Raw genomic sequence first — 19,740 nt, 5'->3', positions numbered from 1 at the left:
TTTGTTATAGCCTCACGAAACTGAAGAAACAACTTCAGCATTTTTGTCACTACAAAAATGCAAACTAACTTCTCCTTATCAATGACAATGCAAGACTTCACACCAAACGAGAAGAGCTCACAATGCTTCATTGGACTATTCTTCCACTCTACAACCTGGATCTCACACCCTCAATCTTCTATCTGTTTGGCCCAATGAAGGGTGCACTCTGCAGGAAGCAGTACATGGGTGATGGGGGCGGTTATTGGTGCAGCAAGACAATGGCTCTGACACTGACCAATAGAATGGTACCCTGATGGTTTGAAGGCTCTCCCAGAAAGGTGGTGTAAGGCTATTGCACTGAACAGAGATTAAGTTAAAAATAGGGTTTTGTAGATGAAAGAATGGGGGATAATATGGTGTATTAGAATCCTGACTGAAAGCAACTTGCGTTCATAAAAAAGTGTTGCATTCTTCATTAACCATACCTCATACTTCCTGTATAAGAAACTACTTTTAGTTTTTCTACTTCTATGCTGCTGCGAACTTTTATATTAAGCATATTGCTACTCAACATCATATTCTATTATTTTTATATAGTTTCAGTTTATATCTCACGTTCACCTAAGTCTTTCTTACTTTCAACTCTGAGGGCAATGCCATCTACAAATCTTAGTATTGCTGTCACCACAATTTTATTTCTCCTCTAAAGATTTCCTTAACAGCCTTCATTGCTTCTTCAACATGCAATATATTCAGTGGTGACAAATCACATCCCTGCACCACACCTCTGCTTACACTAACTTATTTCTTGCTTGATCTTCCCTTTTAATACACCCACTCAATTTTTGTAGGGATTTATTTTCCAATCTATTTTCTTTTCCTTAAAACAAACTGATTTACCTCCAGTAACACTTAAATTTTTCTTTCAATTCCTTTATATGTTTGTAAATCATAAACACAATGCCATCTTTACTGACAGCTGTGCGTTTATCTACTTGCGCCTCCTTAAGTAATGTGATGCTAATACTTTTCTGTAAATCTAATAAGTCACTTGGTTGGCAGATGCCTAACAGCAGCAGCTTAATAAAATTTCTAATTTTAGTAACCATAAATGCATATCACTGGCTACTGCCCCTTATGGAAACCATAACAGAACATTTGAGTGACCTGAAAATATAATTCTAGTGTCTTCCAAAAAGAATATCCTTACTTTCAGGATTGGAATTTAAAAGAGACTACTTTCATCATGAGCAACCTTTCATGAAAAATTGTTGGTTTACTTTGGAGTGTCTTTTGTTCACTGTTTACAACTATAGCACAAACCCAGCCACAATAATCCTATATTTTTCTGACAAAATCTATTGCAGTGCATAAAAAAATAGCTCTGAAGTACGTCTTGGATGGCCTGTCTATTGTCATGTATATTCAGATCTCATTTCTTAAGTGTTAACCTTCCCTGTATTCTCAATAACAACACAAATCTGTTGGTGATCATCCACACCTTTTCAATCTTTCTTGATAAAAATTCCAATGTAACACTCAATTATATTATCTTACATTAACTGCTACACTATTTGTGTTTTATTTCTCCATAAAACCTCAAACTCATCACACATTTCATAAAATCAAAGGATCAACTGAACCTACTGATACCGGATGTTTGCTTCGTCTTGTAACTTGATGTGGCACGTGACATAGTTATGCTAACAGAAAGAGAAGTTAACACTGACAATATTTATTTTGCATCTATATTAGTTTTTTTTAAGCTGTGGGAACATACTAATCTATAGTGTAGCCCAAGGTGTACATTAGTTCAAAAGGTGACAGCCAGTGAGTTGAAGTGGTATCAAGTGTTTCAGTTAGTCCATCAATACAATCTGAAGTATTTCAGATGGCACCATGGAGTTTTTTCAGAAGCCTTCCAGAAGTGAAGGACCATAACATTTATTGACCATCTCAATAAATCTTTTGAGCTTGAAGAAAACTAGAGTGCCTATTTTTGCTGTTATTGAAATCTATGCTAAGTTTGGCATAGGTGGTTATTTGCCTTGATGAAAATCATGAAACAAAGTGGTGTCTAAAATGTTTGAAAACTTTCACTGAATTTATAGCTGGAGTCACGAACGATGGCAGTCGAGTTTAGGCTTGTTCTGCACGCCTATGTCACAGACACTCCGACAGCCAATGAGCGTTCAATAGTGTTCTGAGCACTCTGCTCTGAGTGCGGTAGCTAATGCAACCATTAAATGTGAACATAGCTGTTTAGTGAATTTCTATTTCATTTGTTGAGAGTTGTCGTTGCTGGTGGTGGAGGCAAATGATAAATTCTACATGAGCAAGTGAAAGAAAATTTGCAGGATGTACGCTTCCTTCAAGCGGAAAGCAGGTGCGTGCCGCTACTGTCACTTGGAATGTCAACAATGCCTTTACCGCCCTTGTATTTACATGCACAAACTGCCATCATTTGTGGATCAGACTACAGTGTTTAAGCCCAGTGTTCACAAATATTAGACATTTTTATTCTAAATCTTTAAACTTAACACTGCACAAGGATTACAATCTGTGCCCCCCCCCCCCCCCCCTTAAAAACAATCCACCTACACACTTTAAAAGCATGTAAAATGAACGATGGTTCAACTGACATTTCTAGTTTTGAACGTCATACATATATTTGCAAGTCAAAGCAACTGAATTTGATACAAGATTAATACATCAAAGTTCAGTGCTTGTGAACTGTTTTGTGGCAAAATTTATCATCTCCTCCTAAAAAGGCTGATGTAATACCATTTCAATAAATTTGGGTATCCTGGCTACTATTTCTTCTGGACTATTAATATTTCACAGAGAGATGTTTATAATAAACTGGTAGCATGACTACAGGGAAGAAATATTTTACTACTAACTGAGTAGTATTAAAGAATAATATGTTCAATCTTGTTAAATTTGAACAATCAAACTGTCTGCATGTAGCCATATAGCGATCTGTAAGCTAACTTGCTACATCGTATCAATAAATATCATGCAGTATATATGGAACATGTAACTAGCTAAAGATAAATAAAAATATAGTTCTGCACATCTACATCACAAAATGCCTTTAAAATAGTTCGCTACCAATTTGATCAAACAGTAATGAAATACATATTTCTTAAGTTAAGCAGTTTTACAGATATTACACGGATAAAATGCATATGGATTATTGTTTCAATAATTTTGTAAACTGAATACAATTCTAATATTACTGCCACTTGTCTTCGTAGTGTGAATGTTACTCAAATTCTCTCTACTTACAATCACTAATTTCATTTACTTTTTGTTGGTAACACATTTTCCTGAGTTCATACTTCCAACTGGCCACAACAAATACCTGCCTATTAACTTTCTGTAGTACTAATAAAAAACAGTATAGGCTTCTTAGCATTACCGTTTGTGGATAAGACAATGGCCGCAGCCTATCGTAATCTTCTTGTCCTGCTGTATCCCATAGACCCAAATTGATAGGCTTCCCATCCACCATTACATTGGCAGAATAGTTGTCAAACCTGGAATAATAATGTCAAAATGTACAAAATTATTAACACACACATCCAAATTAAAAGATAATAACTACAGCAATGTTACTTACACAGTGGGAATATATTCTCCTGGGAAGGCATTGGTTGTATAACTGATGAGAAGACATGTTTTACCCACGGCACTGAAAAACAATGCAATCAATTAACAGCTGGTAACTCAGAGTGCAAGAAATTGGTTACATTGTAATACTACGGGACAAAGCTATGATTTTAACTGGATCAAAATAATGATGCTAAATAACAGAATCAGCTGAACACTCAGACTGGTCATCAATTTCTTGTCAGAGTAATAAGCAAATATTGTTTCCTTTGGCTCTGAATATAATAAATTAAGACATTCAGGAAGCAGATTGCATACAAGTCAAATAATGCTAAATATAAACAGTAGAAAACTGTCTTAAACCTCTCAACCTCAACCTTCATTTGACATCAGAGATGCATAATGAGATAGATCTTTTCCTACTACAACTGTAGTATTTACATTTAGAATAGAAAACATAATCAAGATTTAAACCTTCATAGCAAAACGGGGATTCTAAACCCTGCAACCAGGGGAAACAAAGCAGGCAAGCAGGAAAGAACCGAAATGGGAGATAATGGAAAGGATAATTTTTGTTACTGTATTGGATTAAAACTGAGGCACATAATTAGACTGCTGAACTTTGTGGTGAATTTTATATGGAATAACAGCATTTTGTTTAATCCTTGGAATACCACTGCATTTTCAATAACGCGTACTACCAAGAGGAAGGGGGGGTTACCTTTATTAAAAATATAAATTTTGTTCATTGTTGTTGGCTTTTATTAACAACATACTTTTCCAAGCGATAGTGATGTTTAAGTAGGATCCAGACACTGAAGATATTGAATATAGCTTACGCTGTGAAAAGTCTAGTCTGCCATAATGGCAAATTTTTGGCTTAAGTTTACCTGAAAAATTTAAAATATGAAGTTAACACCTTCCCCTCCTCTGTTGGTATTGCTAGGATTAATATGTAAACCATAAAAATTTGTTTGAACAGATTCAAATTTATGAAAAATAGTAACATATTTGGTGGAAGTGTTTCTTCTGCACTGACAAACAAAAACTAAAGCGTGCATATATTTTAACACATTACAGAGTCTATGCCTTAATGAAATGTTTTCAGAGTTATGTCTGTGTAAAAGCAGGCTACACACACACACACACACACACACACACACACACACACACACACACACACACACAACAAAAAAAAAATTGTTAGTTCTTAAAGTTCCACTGATGATCAGAAGGTGGATGGAGGACAATCACTGCCTGGACAAGTATGTGGATGAAAATCTGCCTTAAATTTTTTGAAGGAATCATCCTGGCTTGTACATTAAGTGACGTACCAAAATCACTGAAAAAATACTTGTGGATGATTTCTTTGCAAAGGATATGGATTAAATGTAGATGGCTGGATGAGACTTTAAATCCCACCTCTCCCAAATAATGATTTGGTTCTTTAACCACTACATCATGTCACTTCACATACAGCTTGTAAAGCTGCGCAAGATCTATATTTCCATAACAATGAAAATGACTACCATAAAACTAACCTATACATCTGTACAGATAAGTTCACCACCAACATCAAAGTACCAGTAAAGTGTTATGTTGGGGAAAAACGCACAGTACATTTCAGAAGTTTCTATTATTTGGTTATTTTCTGAAAAACGCTTCCTTATAAACATCTAAATCTAAGACTAAAAATTTACCAAAACTTTAAAATTAAAATCATGGAGGCCTAGCTCAGAAACATCTGTGTGAGAGAAGTGCCACCTAGTGGACAGTAACACTTTTCATCAGAGCCTCTCATCTCATTGCTAACATCCTGGCAATTTGCACCTTGCTGGAAACAGCTACACGTCAGCCTCCACAGTGAACCCTGCCGGAACTTATCCGTGCAAATTACAGTGTCACTTAGAGCAGCTTAGCACATTTACAGTAGCATATATATATGGATACACAATAGTGGAAAGCCATCATCAAACTACTTCATGAAAAAGGCACACCAAATTGAGTCAACGGTGTTAATTTTTTCAAGACAGAAAGAGAAAACCCTATACTTTTCTCATTCTCAATAGGCATCTGAATGATGACATACATTAAATACAGGATTGAATTTTTGCCACTTAACCAAAAAATTCTGAAGCAAAGTGTATTATGTACAAAATAAACAACAGAGCCATAGATGTTAAGTGCTTCTGACTGTTTCTCTGGTACATACTATTAAAATACTTTAACATGTGTATATTACTTGTAGCCACATCACAGCAAATCATTATCTAATTACTGGTTACTGTAATTATGTTGTGACAAGATAATATAACAGCGGGTATTTGGCAACAAGCTAGCTGACAATCCACAGGAGCTACAATATTATTGTCTCTCGAATTCTTTGTACATGTAAACCAATGGCACAGTTTCTTTATTTGAATTACTCCTTAGTCTCTATCATCTGGCTGAGTTCTTATGGGACTGCCTTTTGAAGAACTTTCTATCTGGCAACTTTTCTTCCTAGATCTGAACGAGTAATACGGGACGGAACATGCAACCACTGAATGGAAATAGCTCTGACAATGCTAGTAATGGTCTCCCATGGCCTTATTCAGATGTGCAGCTTTCTCAGTTGTAGGTGCACTGTTTTCCCATAGAGGAGCACAATATACAGCAGAAAGTACACAAGTGAAACTGCAATGTTGCATAGTTTATATGGATTTGCTCCCCAGCTGCTTCTAGCTATTTTGTGGTGTAGATTTAACCTTCAGCCAAGCTTCTTTGACAGGCTCATGCAGTGCTCCTTAAGTGACATGTAGCTGTTTAGGGAAGCAGTTATGGGGAAACTTTGACCCCATCAAATAGCATAAGATACTTCCCGTGTTCTGCTTTATTATGGAGATGTATCACTGTGATCTCTCTTTTGCTTGGCTTTGGCTGGATTCTCCAGTTGCAAATGCACTCTATCAATATGGTGAGGTCACTTGACAGTGTACACAACTTTCATAATGCTCGATATCTTTGTTCTGACATGTTAATGACAAGTAATCTGCATGCTGAATTTTTTTGGAATTAAAATGTCGTGGACAGACAAATTAAACACAATGGGAACCAGGACTGATGCTTGCAGCAGACAGTTGTTTTAAAGTTCTTGACCTATTAGCTGTTCCATTCAGAACAACTGAAAACCACTCATCAGAGAACATGTTGCTGAATGAACTTGCCAGCTTGTGACCTACAGCAACTTGAAGAAACCTGACCTCAGGCTCTCTCCATACTGTATTGTAGAGCTAATGTCAGACTGACAAAAGCCTCAGCCGATTTGAGACATCTCTGAAATCCAGATTCAACTCATCTTGTCACAGCACCTGGTCTCAATAACTCTGATTTTTGTAAAGCCATCCTGTTGGACTGGATTTAATTTATGAATGACCTCGTTGATGGATTCGAGAATTTGCCTCTTCCAATTTCGTCTCATTATCTGAACAGGCAGTACGAACAGTGAACAGCTGCGACAATATGATTCAGTTTTTGAAAATAACTAATGTGTAATCAGTATCGTGTACACAAGAGGAGTTAACGGCCTGGTAGCAGCAGGCTAGAATTCAACTACAAGGCAGTCTTGCTCGAGTTCTACTGCACCCAGCACGTGAGGAGTAATCAGTATAGCGGACCTGCCCTACGAAGTGCCGCGCGACCAGTGAGCGAGTTCTGAATCACTGGCGTGAATCAAGCGTCGGGTGTCCTTCCCGCAGGCGCCTGAGTCAACTACCCAACGTCAACCGGGGTCACTGGGCGAATCATTCTTCCGCGTCCATCTGCTACGCCAGATCTCTCCTCGTTGTCTCACTCTTCTCTGAAATCTGTCTAGGTCCTCGAACTCTGATTGCAACACACAACAACCGGAACTGCAGAATTTTGTGGTCTGTGCATTAACTTTTAATGTCCGACTACAGCCCGATTAATAGTAGTGATCTCTTGACAGGTAACGGGAAGGAGTGCTCCCGCCAATTCGAACCTGTCGCTGTCGGCTGCCACTAATTGCTTCGTCCCCTGCGGAAAGGCTTAGGCTTGCCAAGTTCTCAAGTGCTAAAGTGCTAAAGTTTTCCGGACCCGACTATATCGCCTATTTCAAAAAACGTTAACTCTGTCATTAATTAATATTAAGGGTTGATTTTTACATTATTAACTAAGAATAGAGATCTATACAATAAGTGAATTGCGATTATTTTTACGCTGGTTTCATGGAGGTAAGAGGATTTTCAGTGATTTTTTTTTTATTGCCGCAGAGAGCTATGGCGGCTGCCTGCAGGTAGTATTTAACGGGACAACATCGCAACTTGGGACCTTAAACCTCAGGTGCTAATTAATTTAAATCGGAGTACAGTTATTTCGTAGGAACAGCTGTTCCAGCACTTAGTAATTAAGCTATCGTTATTTAAATTTAGGTTCTTTTTTACTCCCGTATTCCGCAATGCCGCGGTTCGTTGTCCTTTGTTTATACACAGGTGACAACGAAGGGAATTCAATCTACGGTAATAGATCCTGCCTGACTCGTCTTCTTACAACCGTTAAACGCTTTATGTGATAGTATTTCAACGTTTCATTGTGACTGATCTTATTTTTGAGTTTACTAAATCACAGTGAGTGCTTCCGCACTTAAGCCGGTTTCGAATAATGCATTGGAAGTAGGGATTGGGAAACTGGTGAGCACCGGATAGCGGAAACCATTCCACGTCATTCATCTGTCACGCCGGACGCGGCTTCAGTTCCTGTTTCTCAAGAAAGCACTTAAAGTGTTAAAAATGTGATCAGAACTTGCGTTCTTCACATTAATATTTGTAAACAATAATAACTTCTGCTACTTATCAAACGAAAATTATATTATTTTAACCATAATACAGAGGTATGTAGCACAGCAGTATCCCAATCCACGATGGAACACCTGGTTGGCGCAACCACAAAAGACAAGGTTAGTCGTGGTTACGATATTCGTGGAATGAACCTTAGGTACTACAGTTTAGAAAGACCACAGTGTGCAAAATGTACAAAATAATAGAAACGCACCCGTCAATCGAGATCGATGTGAAATCTCTCTGGCAAACCAGCGCAGTTAACATTTCCGCAGTCTAAGGTGTGTAACAACCGTTAGTAGCAGTAGCAGCAGCAGCAGCAGCAGTAGTAGTAGTAGTAGTACGATCTTCACTTTGTTGCTTCATCTATACTTCGAAACTTCCGTCTGTCAGTAGGCAACGAGCGTCAAAGGAACCGGTAACTAGACTTCCTGCTATTACGGATGCAATAGCGGAAGCCTGGTGTCTTTCCGCAACGCGAAACGTCGAGCACCCGCTGCTACGACTTTCCCTAACGCGATATTTCAGTTATAATCCTAGAAACGAAATCAAAATTGCGAATCAGGTCTTTTCACCTCGCTCCTTCAGCCCCCACAACGAGTTTTTTTGTAATAATGTAACCAAATTGTAGCCGACCAACGGATGGAACGAGGCACACGAAAACTACACAAGGCTGTAATCCTGGACAAAAAGCTCAGTGTGTGTCTAAGAATCACGAATCATCACGCATCAGAATATAGCTTCAGACGGACGCATATTTCCTCGAAGTTAAACACAAAATTGAGAGACGAAAAAAGAACACTATCGACCTCCTCTGTTCGAACTAGAACGGACGCTGTGACGAAGAAAAGATCAACATTACATAGGTGAATAATTGTGGGGCTGAGATTGCAAGTGTTATAAGTGAAATTTCACAAGAAAATGATCAATACGCACATTTGGTAATTGAAAGTGTGAATATCTCTTCCGAAAAAAAGAAGTACAAGCGATTTCCCGCATAGTGGCGCACTATGTATTTAGACTACAACTAGTACAAGTGAAATGGGGGACAGAAGGAGAATTGCTGCAATCTTTAATGAATGTTCAGGTACGTAATTTTTTGAAAGTACTGTAGTAGCTTTATGTTTTTGCTTTTAAGAGTACTCATAGAATTATTTAATGCCTGTTTAAATAGGCAGTATTTTGAAACACTGTTTGTATACTGATGCAAAGTCAACATACTGACAACAGATCATAAGGCACTTTAACCTGGCCATACACATATGCAATGTTATAAAGATTTTGGTTTTTCTGGAAAAGCAAATAACAACGCCAAACATGTATTGGTTCCCTAAGACAGGCTGGAAGCAAACAGCAAAAAGTTGTCGTAACGGAAATGACAGAAAACTTTAACTGAAAGGAAGTCATTAATACCATAGCGAAGGACAAGTTGCAAAACATAGAAGGGAACAAATTACAATGGAGGAATACGAGATGAATCTAAATCGGCAAAGCAAACCCTATAAGCATAGAGATCAAATATTCACTAAGCCGTCATCCTGAGTTTATAGAAGCGGATTTTTGGAGGCCCCAATACTGGTCCCCCATCAATACCTCTTCTGCTGCGTTTGCATCAAGATGAGTTTGAAATAAAATGAGGAATGGAAAAATTTTCATATGATAAAGAACTACTTCCCTCCACTTTATCACAAGTTCCATAACAATAAATCTCATGCCCAAACAGCAGTTACCATGAGTGTAATAAAAGACCGTGGAGAAAGATAATGACATGGTCACAGAAGGGGGGCGGGGAAGACTGGAAAAATGCACCACACAATGGTACAGCATCACAAGTTTTGCCCAGGAGAGAGATTCTTCAATATACATCACATAAGGAAATGATTATGACTCTACAGACACTGTGTTTGAGGGCATTATAGTCACTATAAATGATCTCTCGTATATGTTGGCACCACTAATATATTTTCGTTTTGGTGTTTTAATTTTGTTATTCACCTATTATTATTCATCTTGTTATATAAATTTCGCTTTAATTACAAATACTTGTCTTATGATGAACATGTATTTTGCTACATAGGTATCATCTGGGTGCTACCACGGAAAATTTTCAAAATATAGCACAATAAATAAAATGTTTTTGCACTTTTAACTGTTTCACTCCAAAAGTATCAAAACCCGAAGAATATAAGCGTTTTTAATGTATTTAAAAGAATAACGCTGGAGCACTACAGTCTCCACCCATAACTGGAACTAAACACAGATGAGCCAAAACATTATGACCACCTGCTTAATAGCTTCTTTGTCCATCTTTGGAACGAAATACACTCCTGGAAATTGAAATAAGAACACCGTGAATTCATTGTCCCAGGAAGGGGAAACTTTATTGACACATTCCTGGGGTCAGATACATCACATGATCACACTGACAGAACCACAGGCACATAGACACAGGCAACAGAGCATGCACAATGTCGGCACTAGTACAGTGTATATCCACCTTTCGCAGCACTGCAGGCTGCTATTCTCCCATGGAGACGATCGTAGAGATGCTGGATGTAGTCCTGTGGAACGGCTTGCCATGCCATTTCCACCTGGCGCCTCAGTTGGACCAGCGTTCGTGCTGGACATGCAGACCGCGTGAGACGACGCTTCATCCAGTCCCAAACATGCTCAATGGGGGACAGATCCGGAGATCTTGCTGGCCAGGGTAGTTGACTTACACCTTCTAGAGCACGTTGGGTGGCACGGGATACATGCGGACGTGCATTGTCCTGTTGGAACAGCAAGTTCCCTTGCCGGTCTAGGAATGGTAGAACGATGGGTTCGATGACGGTTTGGATGTACCGTGCACTATTCAGTGTCCCCTCGACGATCACCAGTGGTGTACGGCCAGTGTAGGAGATCGCTCCCCACACCATGATGCCGGGTGTTGGCCCTGTGTGCCTCGGTCGTATGCAGTCCTGATTGTGGCGCTCACCTGCACGGCGCCAAACACGCATACGACCATCATTGGCACCAAGGCAGAAGCGACTCTCATCGCTGAAGACGACACGTCTCCATTCGTCCCTCCATTCACGCCTGTCGCGACACCACTGGAGGCGGGCTGCACGATGTTGGGGCGTGAGCGGAAGACGGCCTAACGGTGTGCGGGACCGTAGCCCAGCTTCATGGAGACGGTTGCGAATGGTCCTCGCCGATACCCCAGGAGCAACAGTGTCCCTAATTTGCTGGGAAGTGGCGGTGCGGTCCCCTACGGCACTGCGTAGGATCCTACGGTCTTGGCGTGCATCCGTGCGTCGCTGCGGTCCGGTCCCAGGTCGACGGGCACGTGCACCTTCCGCCGACCACTGGCGACAACATCGATGTACTGTGGAGACCTCACGCCCCACGTGTTGAGCAATTCGGCGGTACGTCCACCCGGCCTCCCGCATGCCCACTATACGCCCTCGCTCAAAGTCCGTCAACTGCACATACGGTTCACGTCCACGCTGTCGCGGCATGCTACCAGTGTTAAAGACTGCGATGGAGCTCCGTATGCCACGGCAAACTGGCTGACACTGACGGCGGCGGCGCACAAATGCTGCGCAGCTAGCGCCATTCGACGGCCAACACCGCGGTTCCTGGTGTGTCCGCTGTGCCGTGCGTGTGATCATTGCTTGTGCAGCCCTCTCGCAGTGTCCGGAGCAAGTATGGTTGGTCTGACACACCGGTGTCAATGTGTTCTTTTTTCCATTTCCAGGAGTGTACATCACTGACTCTGCGTGTCAGGCATCCGACAGTTTGTTGGTAGGTTTGTGGTGGTATGTGGCATAGATGTCTACGCACTGGTAATGTAATTCGCGTAAATAACGAGCCGCTGATTTACCTACGTGGCGATGGCGCACGTTAGCGACCCAATTGGGTCCCATAGGTTCATATTAGGCGAATCTGGTCGCCGAGGCATCAACTTGAGTTCACTATAACGCGCCTCAAACTACAGCAGCACGGTTCTGGCTGCGAGACGCGGACAATTATAATGCTGAATGATGACGTCGCCGTCGGGGAAGTCATCAAGCATGAAGGGATGCTGGTGATTCGTAGATGTCAGCGAGTCTTTGATTACTGCTATAGCTCCCATGTAAGCGCAGGAAAATGTCTCCCATAGAATAATATTGCTCCCGCACGCCTGCGTCCGTGGCGTGCTGCACGTTTCGAGCCGCTGTTCATCTCGATGATGGCGTTTGTAGAAACGATCATCGACCTAGTGTAGCAAAAACATTCACTCTAAGAGCCGACACATTTCCACTGAAGGAAAGTCGAGTCCCTATGGTTCCGTGCCCACTGAAATCTTAACTGACCATGTCTTTGGGTCAACCATGTGAGAGAGTATACGGGAGAGTATGCAAAGCAGTGAGATGCGTGTTCTAAGGTCCTGTGCATGATTTTGATACTGATAAGTTAATTGTTCCAGAGCTCCTTATTCAACACTGCACGATGAACGATGTGCTCTGGAACACCGGTGCGTGCACCAGCACTGCGCTCTTTCCGTACAGATGCCACTGATAATTATCCTATTTTACACAGCAGACAAGCCTCCGAACCCTACGTTCTGTGAAGAGTCGTGAATGTCCAACCATTTAGCACCTGGTGGTAGTTTCACTGTCCTCCTACCTCTTTCCGTAGATGCTCGCGACAGAAACATGTAAACATTCGACATGCTTTGCCGTTTTCGAGATAGTCGTTCGTGGTCAGTGGTCATAATGTTTTGGCTAATCAGTGAATACTGGACTAACTGACAGTTAGGGGAAAATATCTGATGTTTCGACAGTAATTCACGTAATTTATAAACAGCCATTTAACTTTGGCAGTCAGGTAGCTTCAGTAAGTACTTGTACCACTTGTACCCTCAGTTCTGAGTGAAGACAGTATTACCTGCGTAATGAAAGCATAGCTGGTCGATTTATTGTTTTCCCATTTTTTCTATAAAGTCTGCATAAAACTCGAGGTAACGTGTCGCACTTTTGTAACGGTCCAGTTACGTGAAGTTCTTTATTCCTTACTAAAATACTTCAAATGTAAGCTAGGAAGATATTGATTTTTGCTAACTGATGAGAGAAGGGGGAAGTGAGAAAAATCTTTTTACTAACGATCTTCAGAAAAAACTGTTACCATGTAATCGACGGAGAACTTGCGAGCCGCCAGGCAGCTTGGAGTTTCGGGGAAAGCTGTACCCGGAAGACTTGTGCATGCAGTGGCGGCGCGGAACAAAGGGCCAAAAGGCGCAGAGAGACGCAGACAACCCGCTGCTGCTGTGCAGAAACTGACTGTACCAGCTAGTCAACGCTTCGTATCCACTCTAGTCTAGACTGACGTGTATGTATCTGTGCCTTGCTACGGCAATTCCAGCTACCATTAACACTAATTTCAAGACTGTTACGAAGTTGTTATAAACAGGCACAGTGCTTGTAATTTTTATTTCAAGAATATATAATTTGTTGTTAATACCGTGATCGATAGTATTCTCTACAACGTGAACTAAAGCAAAAGTGAGTATTTTATTTTCAATCTATATGTAGATTATGATTTTCTTTTAACTGCGGCTGGAACCACGGAAATGAAGGAAACCTCTACAGTAGAACATCGGTAAACCGTCCCCTACGGGACCGACATCATGGTCGGAACGCAAAAAAGGTTGGATTTCCAGAGGAACAATTTTATTGATCCGTAACATCACAATACAATACAGTAATTTTCAACTGTTCTATGTAAAAAAAATCGATACACTAAAAAGTCTTATACGAAAGAGTAATGTAAAGTAGCGTATGTATTCCAAAATACGGCTGTATCGTACGGTAAGACATAACTATTGTGGGTAAAATTTTAACAGCTGTACATGCCTTACTATAGTACTGCAGTGACACAAAACTGATTCGCAATTAACTGTTGAAAACATGAGACAATACGATAAAATGTTTTGTTCTTAAGCAGGACGAGAAAAATCTGTAATGAGCTTTTGCTGTGCAACCAACAACCTCTATTTTACCGCGATGTTCCGCCATTAGCTATCCACTAAAGTGGATGTACTGAAAGCCTACGTCAAATGCATTTTTACCCTGTACGTGATACTCGAGCCGTAGGTTTATTGTCTTCGTTGGCGTAGTCATTTTTCTCGTTCTCGTCGGTTCTTCGATTTACAGCGTCAATCATTTGATCGTCAATTGATTCTTCTTCCGTTGTGCAATCAAAGTCAGCTGTACTGATCCACTAACTCACGTCACTGGCTCCACGTCCGGTTGTAAGGTTTGCAAATACCTCAAAATCGCTGGAGTGTCTATGTCTTGATTCATCACTTGTTGGATGGTCTGTTTTATCTTATTCTCTTCACTCGTTCCTTTACATGTTTTATCTTAATTTCATTCAATTTTGGTCACAGTTTGCGTTAAGATTTTTCAAGCGTTTATGCCGGCATTTCTTCCCAAACTTTGGCAATTACGTGGATCATATCTTTCATATTTATTGATTTCATCGCTTGAAACAAGCAGCTGCCTTCATGTGTCTTGTCTAAAAGCCACTCTCTTCAGTCACTCATTAACCTCCTGGTCCATGGGTTGGATTAGGCATGTTACGTGGGCAGGGAGAGCTAAAACTTTTACTTCGCCTTTTAATGTTCATCTTCAGATGGATCACATGTCGCATTGTCGAGTATCAATATGGACCGTTTAGGGACGCTTTTTTCCTTTTAGGTATTTTGTAACGGCTGGGACTAACTTTTCCTTAAAGAGGCTGAATTTCTTCCATGTTGACTTTTGGCTACAACATCATATAGGTAGTGCGATATTAATATTTTTGAACACAGGACGTATACACAGCCACTTCGGTTGCATAAAAGTTTTTCAACTGACAGTTTCGATTGCTCTAGGGCAATCTTCACCAGAATAAAAAGTTACATGGAATACCTGTAATCAGAATTTTCATTTTCAAGTCTTTGCATTTCGTAACAACCTTAGAAACGTGGACAGGTAGGAAGCACAAAAATTTGAAAATGAAAATTCTGATAACAGGTATTCCATGTAACTTTTTATTCTGATGAAAATTGCCCTAGTGCGCAATCGAAACCGTGGTGAACTGACGAAATTTTGTACAACCGAAGTGGCTTTATATATGTCCTGTAATTAAACAGCGTACGGTTGCTGGGTCACAGCCAATCAAATGTTTCAAATTTCATATCTGAACACCTTTAGTTTTTTGTCTTTTTCATCACAAACAATGGCATCTTATGGCTGCCGTTAGCAGCACTACAGAGGGCAAGTTTTCTACCTGTTCCAGACTGATTTTGTGTAGCAAGAATTCTTGTAGGAAGCATTTTGTTGTTGAAGCTAGACTAATCAATGTTATACGCCAGACTCATAAATGTTATACGCTTGATCGGGAGTCAGGTTAAGCTTCAAGTTTTCAAATTTCGGGCCAAATTCGCTGGCGACCGTTTCGTCAGCAGACAGCTTCTCGACAGAAATAATCACATTTTGAATGTCATGACGTTTTTTCCGTCAATGTGACAAGCCTCTATTCGCTGTAAACTTTTACTGTAATTTTCACACAAAGTCAGTGCCTTTTCTTTTATGACTGGTCTGGACAACGGAGCCCCTTTTCTCCGCCGCTGCTTAAATCACATCCACGAAGTATTGTCTAGAACTTCACTTTTAGGCTTCTTCAAAGCCTTGCGTATTTTTAGTTCTTTCAAATCACTGATCATCTTAGTATAACTTAAAGAATTTTTGTAATTTTTTATCCAGGCTAACAATTGTTATGCGAACCCCTACCTCACTTGCAATGTTTTGAAAATACACGCCCTATTTAACTTTTCAAGCCCTGCCAGATTGTACACTAAAGACCTCGTCAAATGCTTACGTTTAGTTTATGGCATAAATTAGTTTTACACATTTTCATATGTAAGAAGACCAATAATTTATAAAACAAATGTGTGCACAATAAACCTGTTGATAGAGTTAGAAAGAAGTTATTTCATACTAAAAGTGACGTAACTACCGGACCTATCAATGGTCAATTACCTACTGATTAATATATCGATTGCCTACTGATTAATATCGAAGACGATGAGTTATCGAAGTCCAAAAAAAAACACCGGAAACGGGATGGACGGACTAAGCGGGGAGTCGGACCATCTGAGGTCGGATTAGCGAGATTCTACTACATTAGTAATCTTTGGTGGTTATCGACGTCCCGAGTGACGGGAGAGTATTCAAAGCAGCGAGATGCGTGTTCTAAGGCCCTGTGCATGATTTTAATACTGATAAGTTAATTGTTCCAGAGGATTTTTATTTTAAGCAACTTGTAGCAGTAACTAACATTAAGCGCTGCGGATTCAGTCTTCAATTTTTTGTGAAAGTGAACCGCCACACTGAGTCCGTCACAAATTTCGAAATTTGTGGTAAGTTCCTATGGGACCAAAATGCCGAAGTCATCAGTCCCTAGACTGAACGCTACTTAATCTAACAAAGTAACTTACGCTAAGGACAAAACACACACACACACGGGAGCTGCGCGAACCGTGGCAACGCGCCCAGACCACGCGGCTACCGCGCGCGGCAGTCCGTCACATTCGAGATACCTAAAGTACCATTAGAAGTCAGGCGACGATTGTTCAATAAGAATTCAAACTTTCTCTGTCTTACGGAAGAAAAGCGGTTATGTTTATTGTGCTTTGAGAGATACGTAATCTCAGCAATAACGTTATGTATGTTGATGACTACACAAGTTATTCGTGGACTAATTTTTCAACTTTCGACACGCTCCCGCATATTATTGGTTGGTTTTTTATTCAAATACACCATCAAGTTGACATATTTTTAACTAACTATAACTTGGCATTTGAATTAACACAGCTTTACCTTCACACACCTGATACTCTAAATAACCTCCGTTTAAGAATCTGCCGAGTACGTGGTAATCATTTCAGCCCAACATGTCTTATTAACCGACGATGATGTATGTCTTTTGGATTATCTAAAGTAAAACGGCAAGCAGAAAGAGAGCAATAAGCTATTTTTTCCGACATGAAACTGCTAAATAAATTTTCTGGATATAACATGGCTTCCATCACCCAGAAGATGATTAAATAAGACATACACCGATGAGCTAAAACATTGTGACCACCTGTTTGATAGCGTGCTGTTCCACTTTTCAAACACAGCACAACAGAGATTCTACAAATCCTCGCAGGGTTCGAGAAGTACATGGCACCAGTTTTCTACGCACATGTCAAGCAATTCCCGCAAATTCCGAGATGGTGGTTTACGGGCATGCGGCTGGCGCCAGATGTGTGTTCCAATGGGTACAAATCAGGCACATTTGTTGGCCAAGACATCAATATGAGTTCACTATAATGCTCCTCAAACCACTATAGCAAGATTCTGATCTTGCAACACGGGCAGTTATACTGCTGGAATATTTCATTGCCGTAAGGGAAACTTCAAGCATGAAGCGATGCAGGTGGTTTGCAATAATGTTCACGTAATTCACTGCTGTCACGATGCCTTCGTTTACCATCATCACAGATTCCATGGAAGCCTAACTCCATACACCCCATAGCATAATTCTGTCCTCATGAGCACGCATCTGTGTTGCGGTACATGTTCCGTGCAGCCATTGGCCTGGATGACGGCGCGTAAAGAACCAACCATCGACCTGGTGTAGCAAGAAATGCGATTAAACCTACAGGCGACACGTTTCTGTTGAACCACGGTGGAAACTCAGTGATGCTGTGCTCACTGCAATCATACTGACAGTGTCGTTGGGTTAACACAGGAACACGTAGGGGTCGTATGACGTGGAGCTCCATGTCCAACAATGACCTTTGAACGGTGTACATCGAAACACTTGGACCTGCTCCGGCATTGTACTCTGTCGTCTGACTTATCACAGATCGCTGGGGGGGGGGGGGGGGGGGGGGGGGAAGAGTGTGTCGATTCCCCCTCGTCACATACAGCTTTCCGTCCAGCACTGCCCACTGTAATAAGTGTTCACGATTTCAATAACAAAATGTAAGAAGTTTAAAACAACAGTAAGTTGTTTACATGACACTTCAGTATATCGCTGTAGCTTAACGTCCAAGACATTGCATTTCATATAAATATAGCATCTGAAACCATTAGACCGAGAGTTCGATAAGTACGTACATCATGCGGTTCATTTAAGAGCTATAATAGCAATACATTCTTACAACGGTAACAAAATCATAATTTACACAATATAAAATCAAAGTGTACACTAATCACAATTGTAATCAAATGTCTGTAGATTGGCCATGTGAAGCGTGTAAATGAGACGAATGGTGTTTGTTTTAATCGCCTCCTCCTACTTTCCTCGGTGGACGCTCTTTTTCCTTTGTCTTCCTTTAGCCAGCTTCCTGTAGTTTACCGGTTCCACTAGTGGACTCACGACCCATTTGCGGTTTATTGCTGACGGCAGATCAGTCTGAGAATGTGCACTGGCAACTAGCTGGAATACCATTGTCAGGATCTGCATGCCCATTCACAAGGACAGCAAGCTCTCACAACAGCTACGGAGAAGAATAGTGTGTTAAACGTAGCTTGTGATTTCTAGTATTTATGGCCAATTTTGAGACTTCGTGTTTATGCTACTTTATTCTCCCAAAGTTAGCTGAGAAATTTGGAAACTGATAAACGTAAAAACAAACGCTATCTCGTGTGTGTGTGTGTGTGTGTGTGTGTGTGTGTGTGTGTGTGTGAGAGAGAGATATATATATAACCCCACCCTTTAACGCTCCCCCTCCCCCCCCCCCCCCCGATCCGCATAGTGAACGGCTATTTTTTGCTAGAAAATTTAAGTGTGAATTGTGGCGTATACCTCGGTGATCTGTACCCATACGAAGCTCATCTCTCTCGTTCTGCTGCAGTTCAACCACCTTCTGCATTAGTTCATGAGGTGCTTGCTATGATCACAACTAATTTCCCAGCTCGAACAAGTTAAAACAAGATGTCGCGTATTACCAATCCTGTTACTACAAGGTTCAAGAGCCATGTTTTTCCGGTAGAGATGTGCCTAGTAGGGCGGTATGTATCCAAATGGGTGCAGCGGCCTGTACAGAGCAGAGGCCTTCACGCAGGCTACAGCGGAGCGCGTGTCGCAATATGGTGTCGCGCCGGCATAAAAACCGAGTTTCACCTTCGTGCTGCCGGCTGACTGCTGCTCGCCCCGACCTTGAGCCTCTGGCTGCAGACAGCCTCCCACCGCACACTCCACACGCCCGTCTTGCCAGTTCGCATACAGCCACGTCTCAAATACATGT

The 19,740-nt window shown here is 41.0% G+C and overlaps 1 protein-coding gene across 1 annotated transcript in view; it reads right to left on the bottom strand.

Annotated features, from left to right (window-relative positions):
• The window catches only part of LOC124774918 (ras-related protein Rac1), a 101,692-nt gene that overhangs the window by 13,562 nt on the left and 68,390 nt on the right, over positions 1–19,740 (bottom strand). Inside the window, exons 2-3 of the mRNA XM_047249595.1 lie at positions 3,608–3,679; positions 3,407–3,524 (exon numbers count right to left, since the gene is read on the bottom strand). Of these exons, the coding sequence (XP_047105551.1) occupies positions 3,407–3,524; positions 3,608–3,679 (190 nt within the window). The remainder of the gene's footprint in view (positions 1–3,406; positions 3,525–3,607; positions 3,680–19,740) is intronic.

This window comes from Schistocerca piceifrons, chromosome 2 (genome assembly GCF_021461385.2).
Source record: "Schistocerca piceifrons isolate TAMUIC-IGC-003096 chromosome 2, iqSchPice1.1, whole genome shotgun sequence".
Lineage (NCBI taxonomy): Eukaryota > Metazoa > Arthropoda > Insecta > Orthoptera > Acrididae > Schistocerca > Schistocerca piceifrons.
Note: the sequence above shows the minus strand (reverse complement) of the source record. Positions and strands in the feature narration are given on the sequence as shown.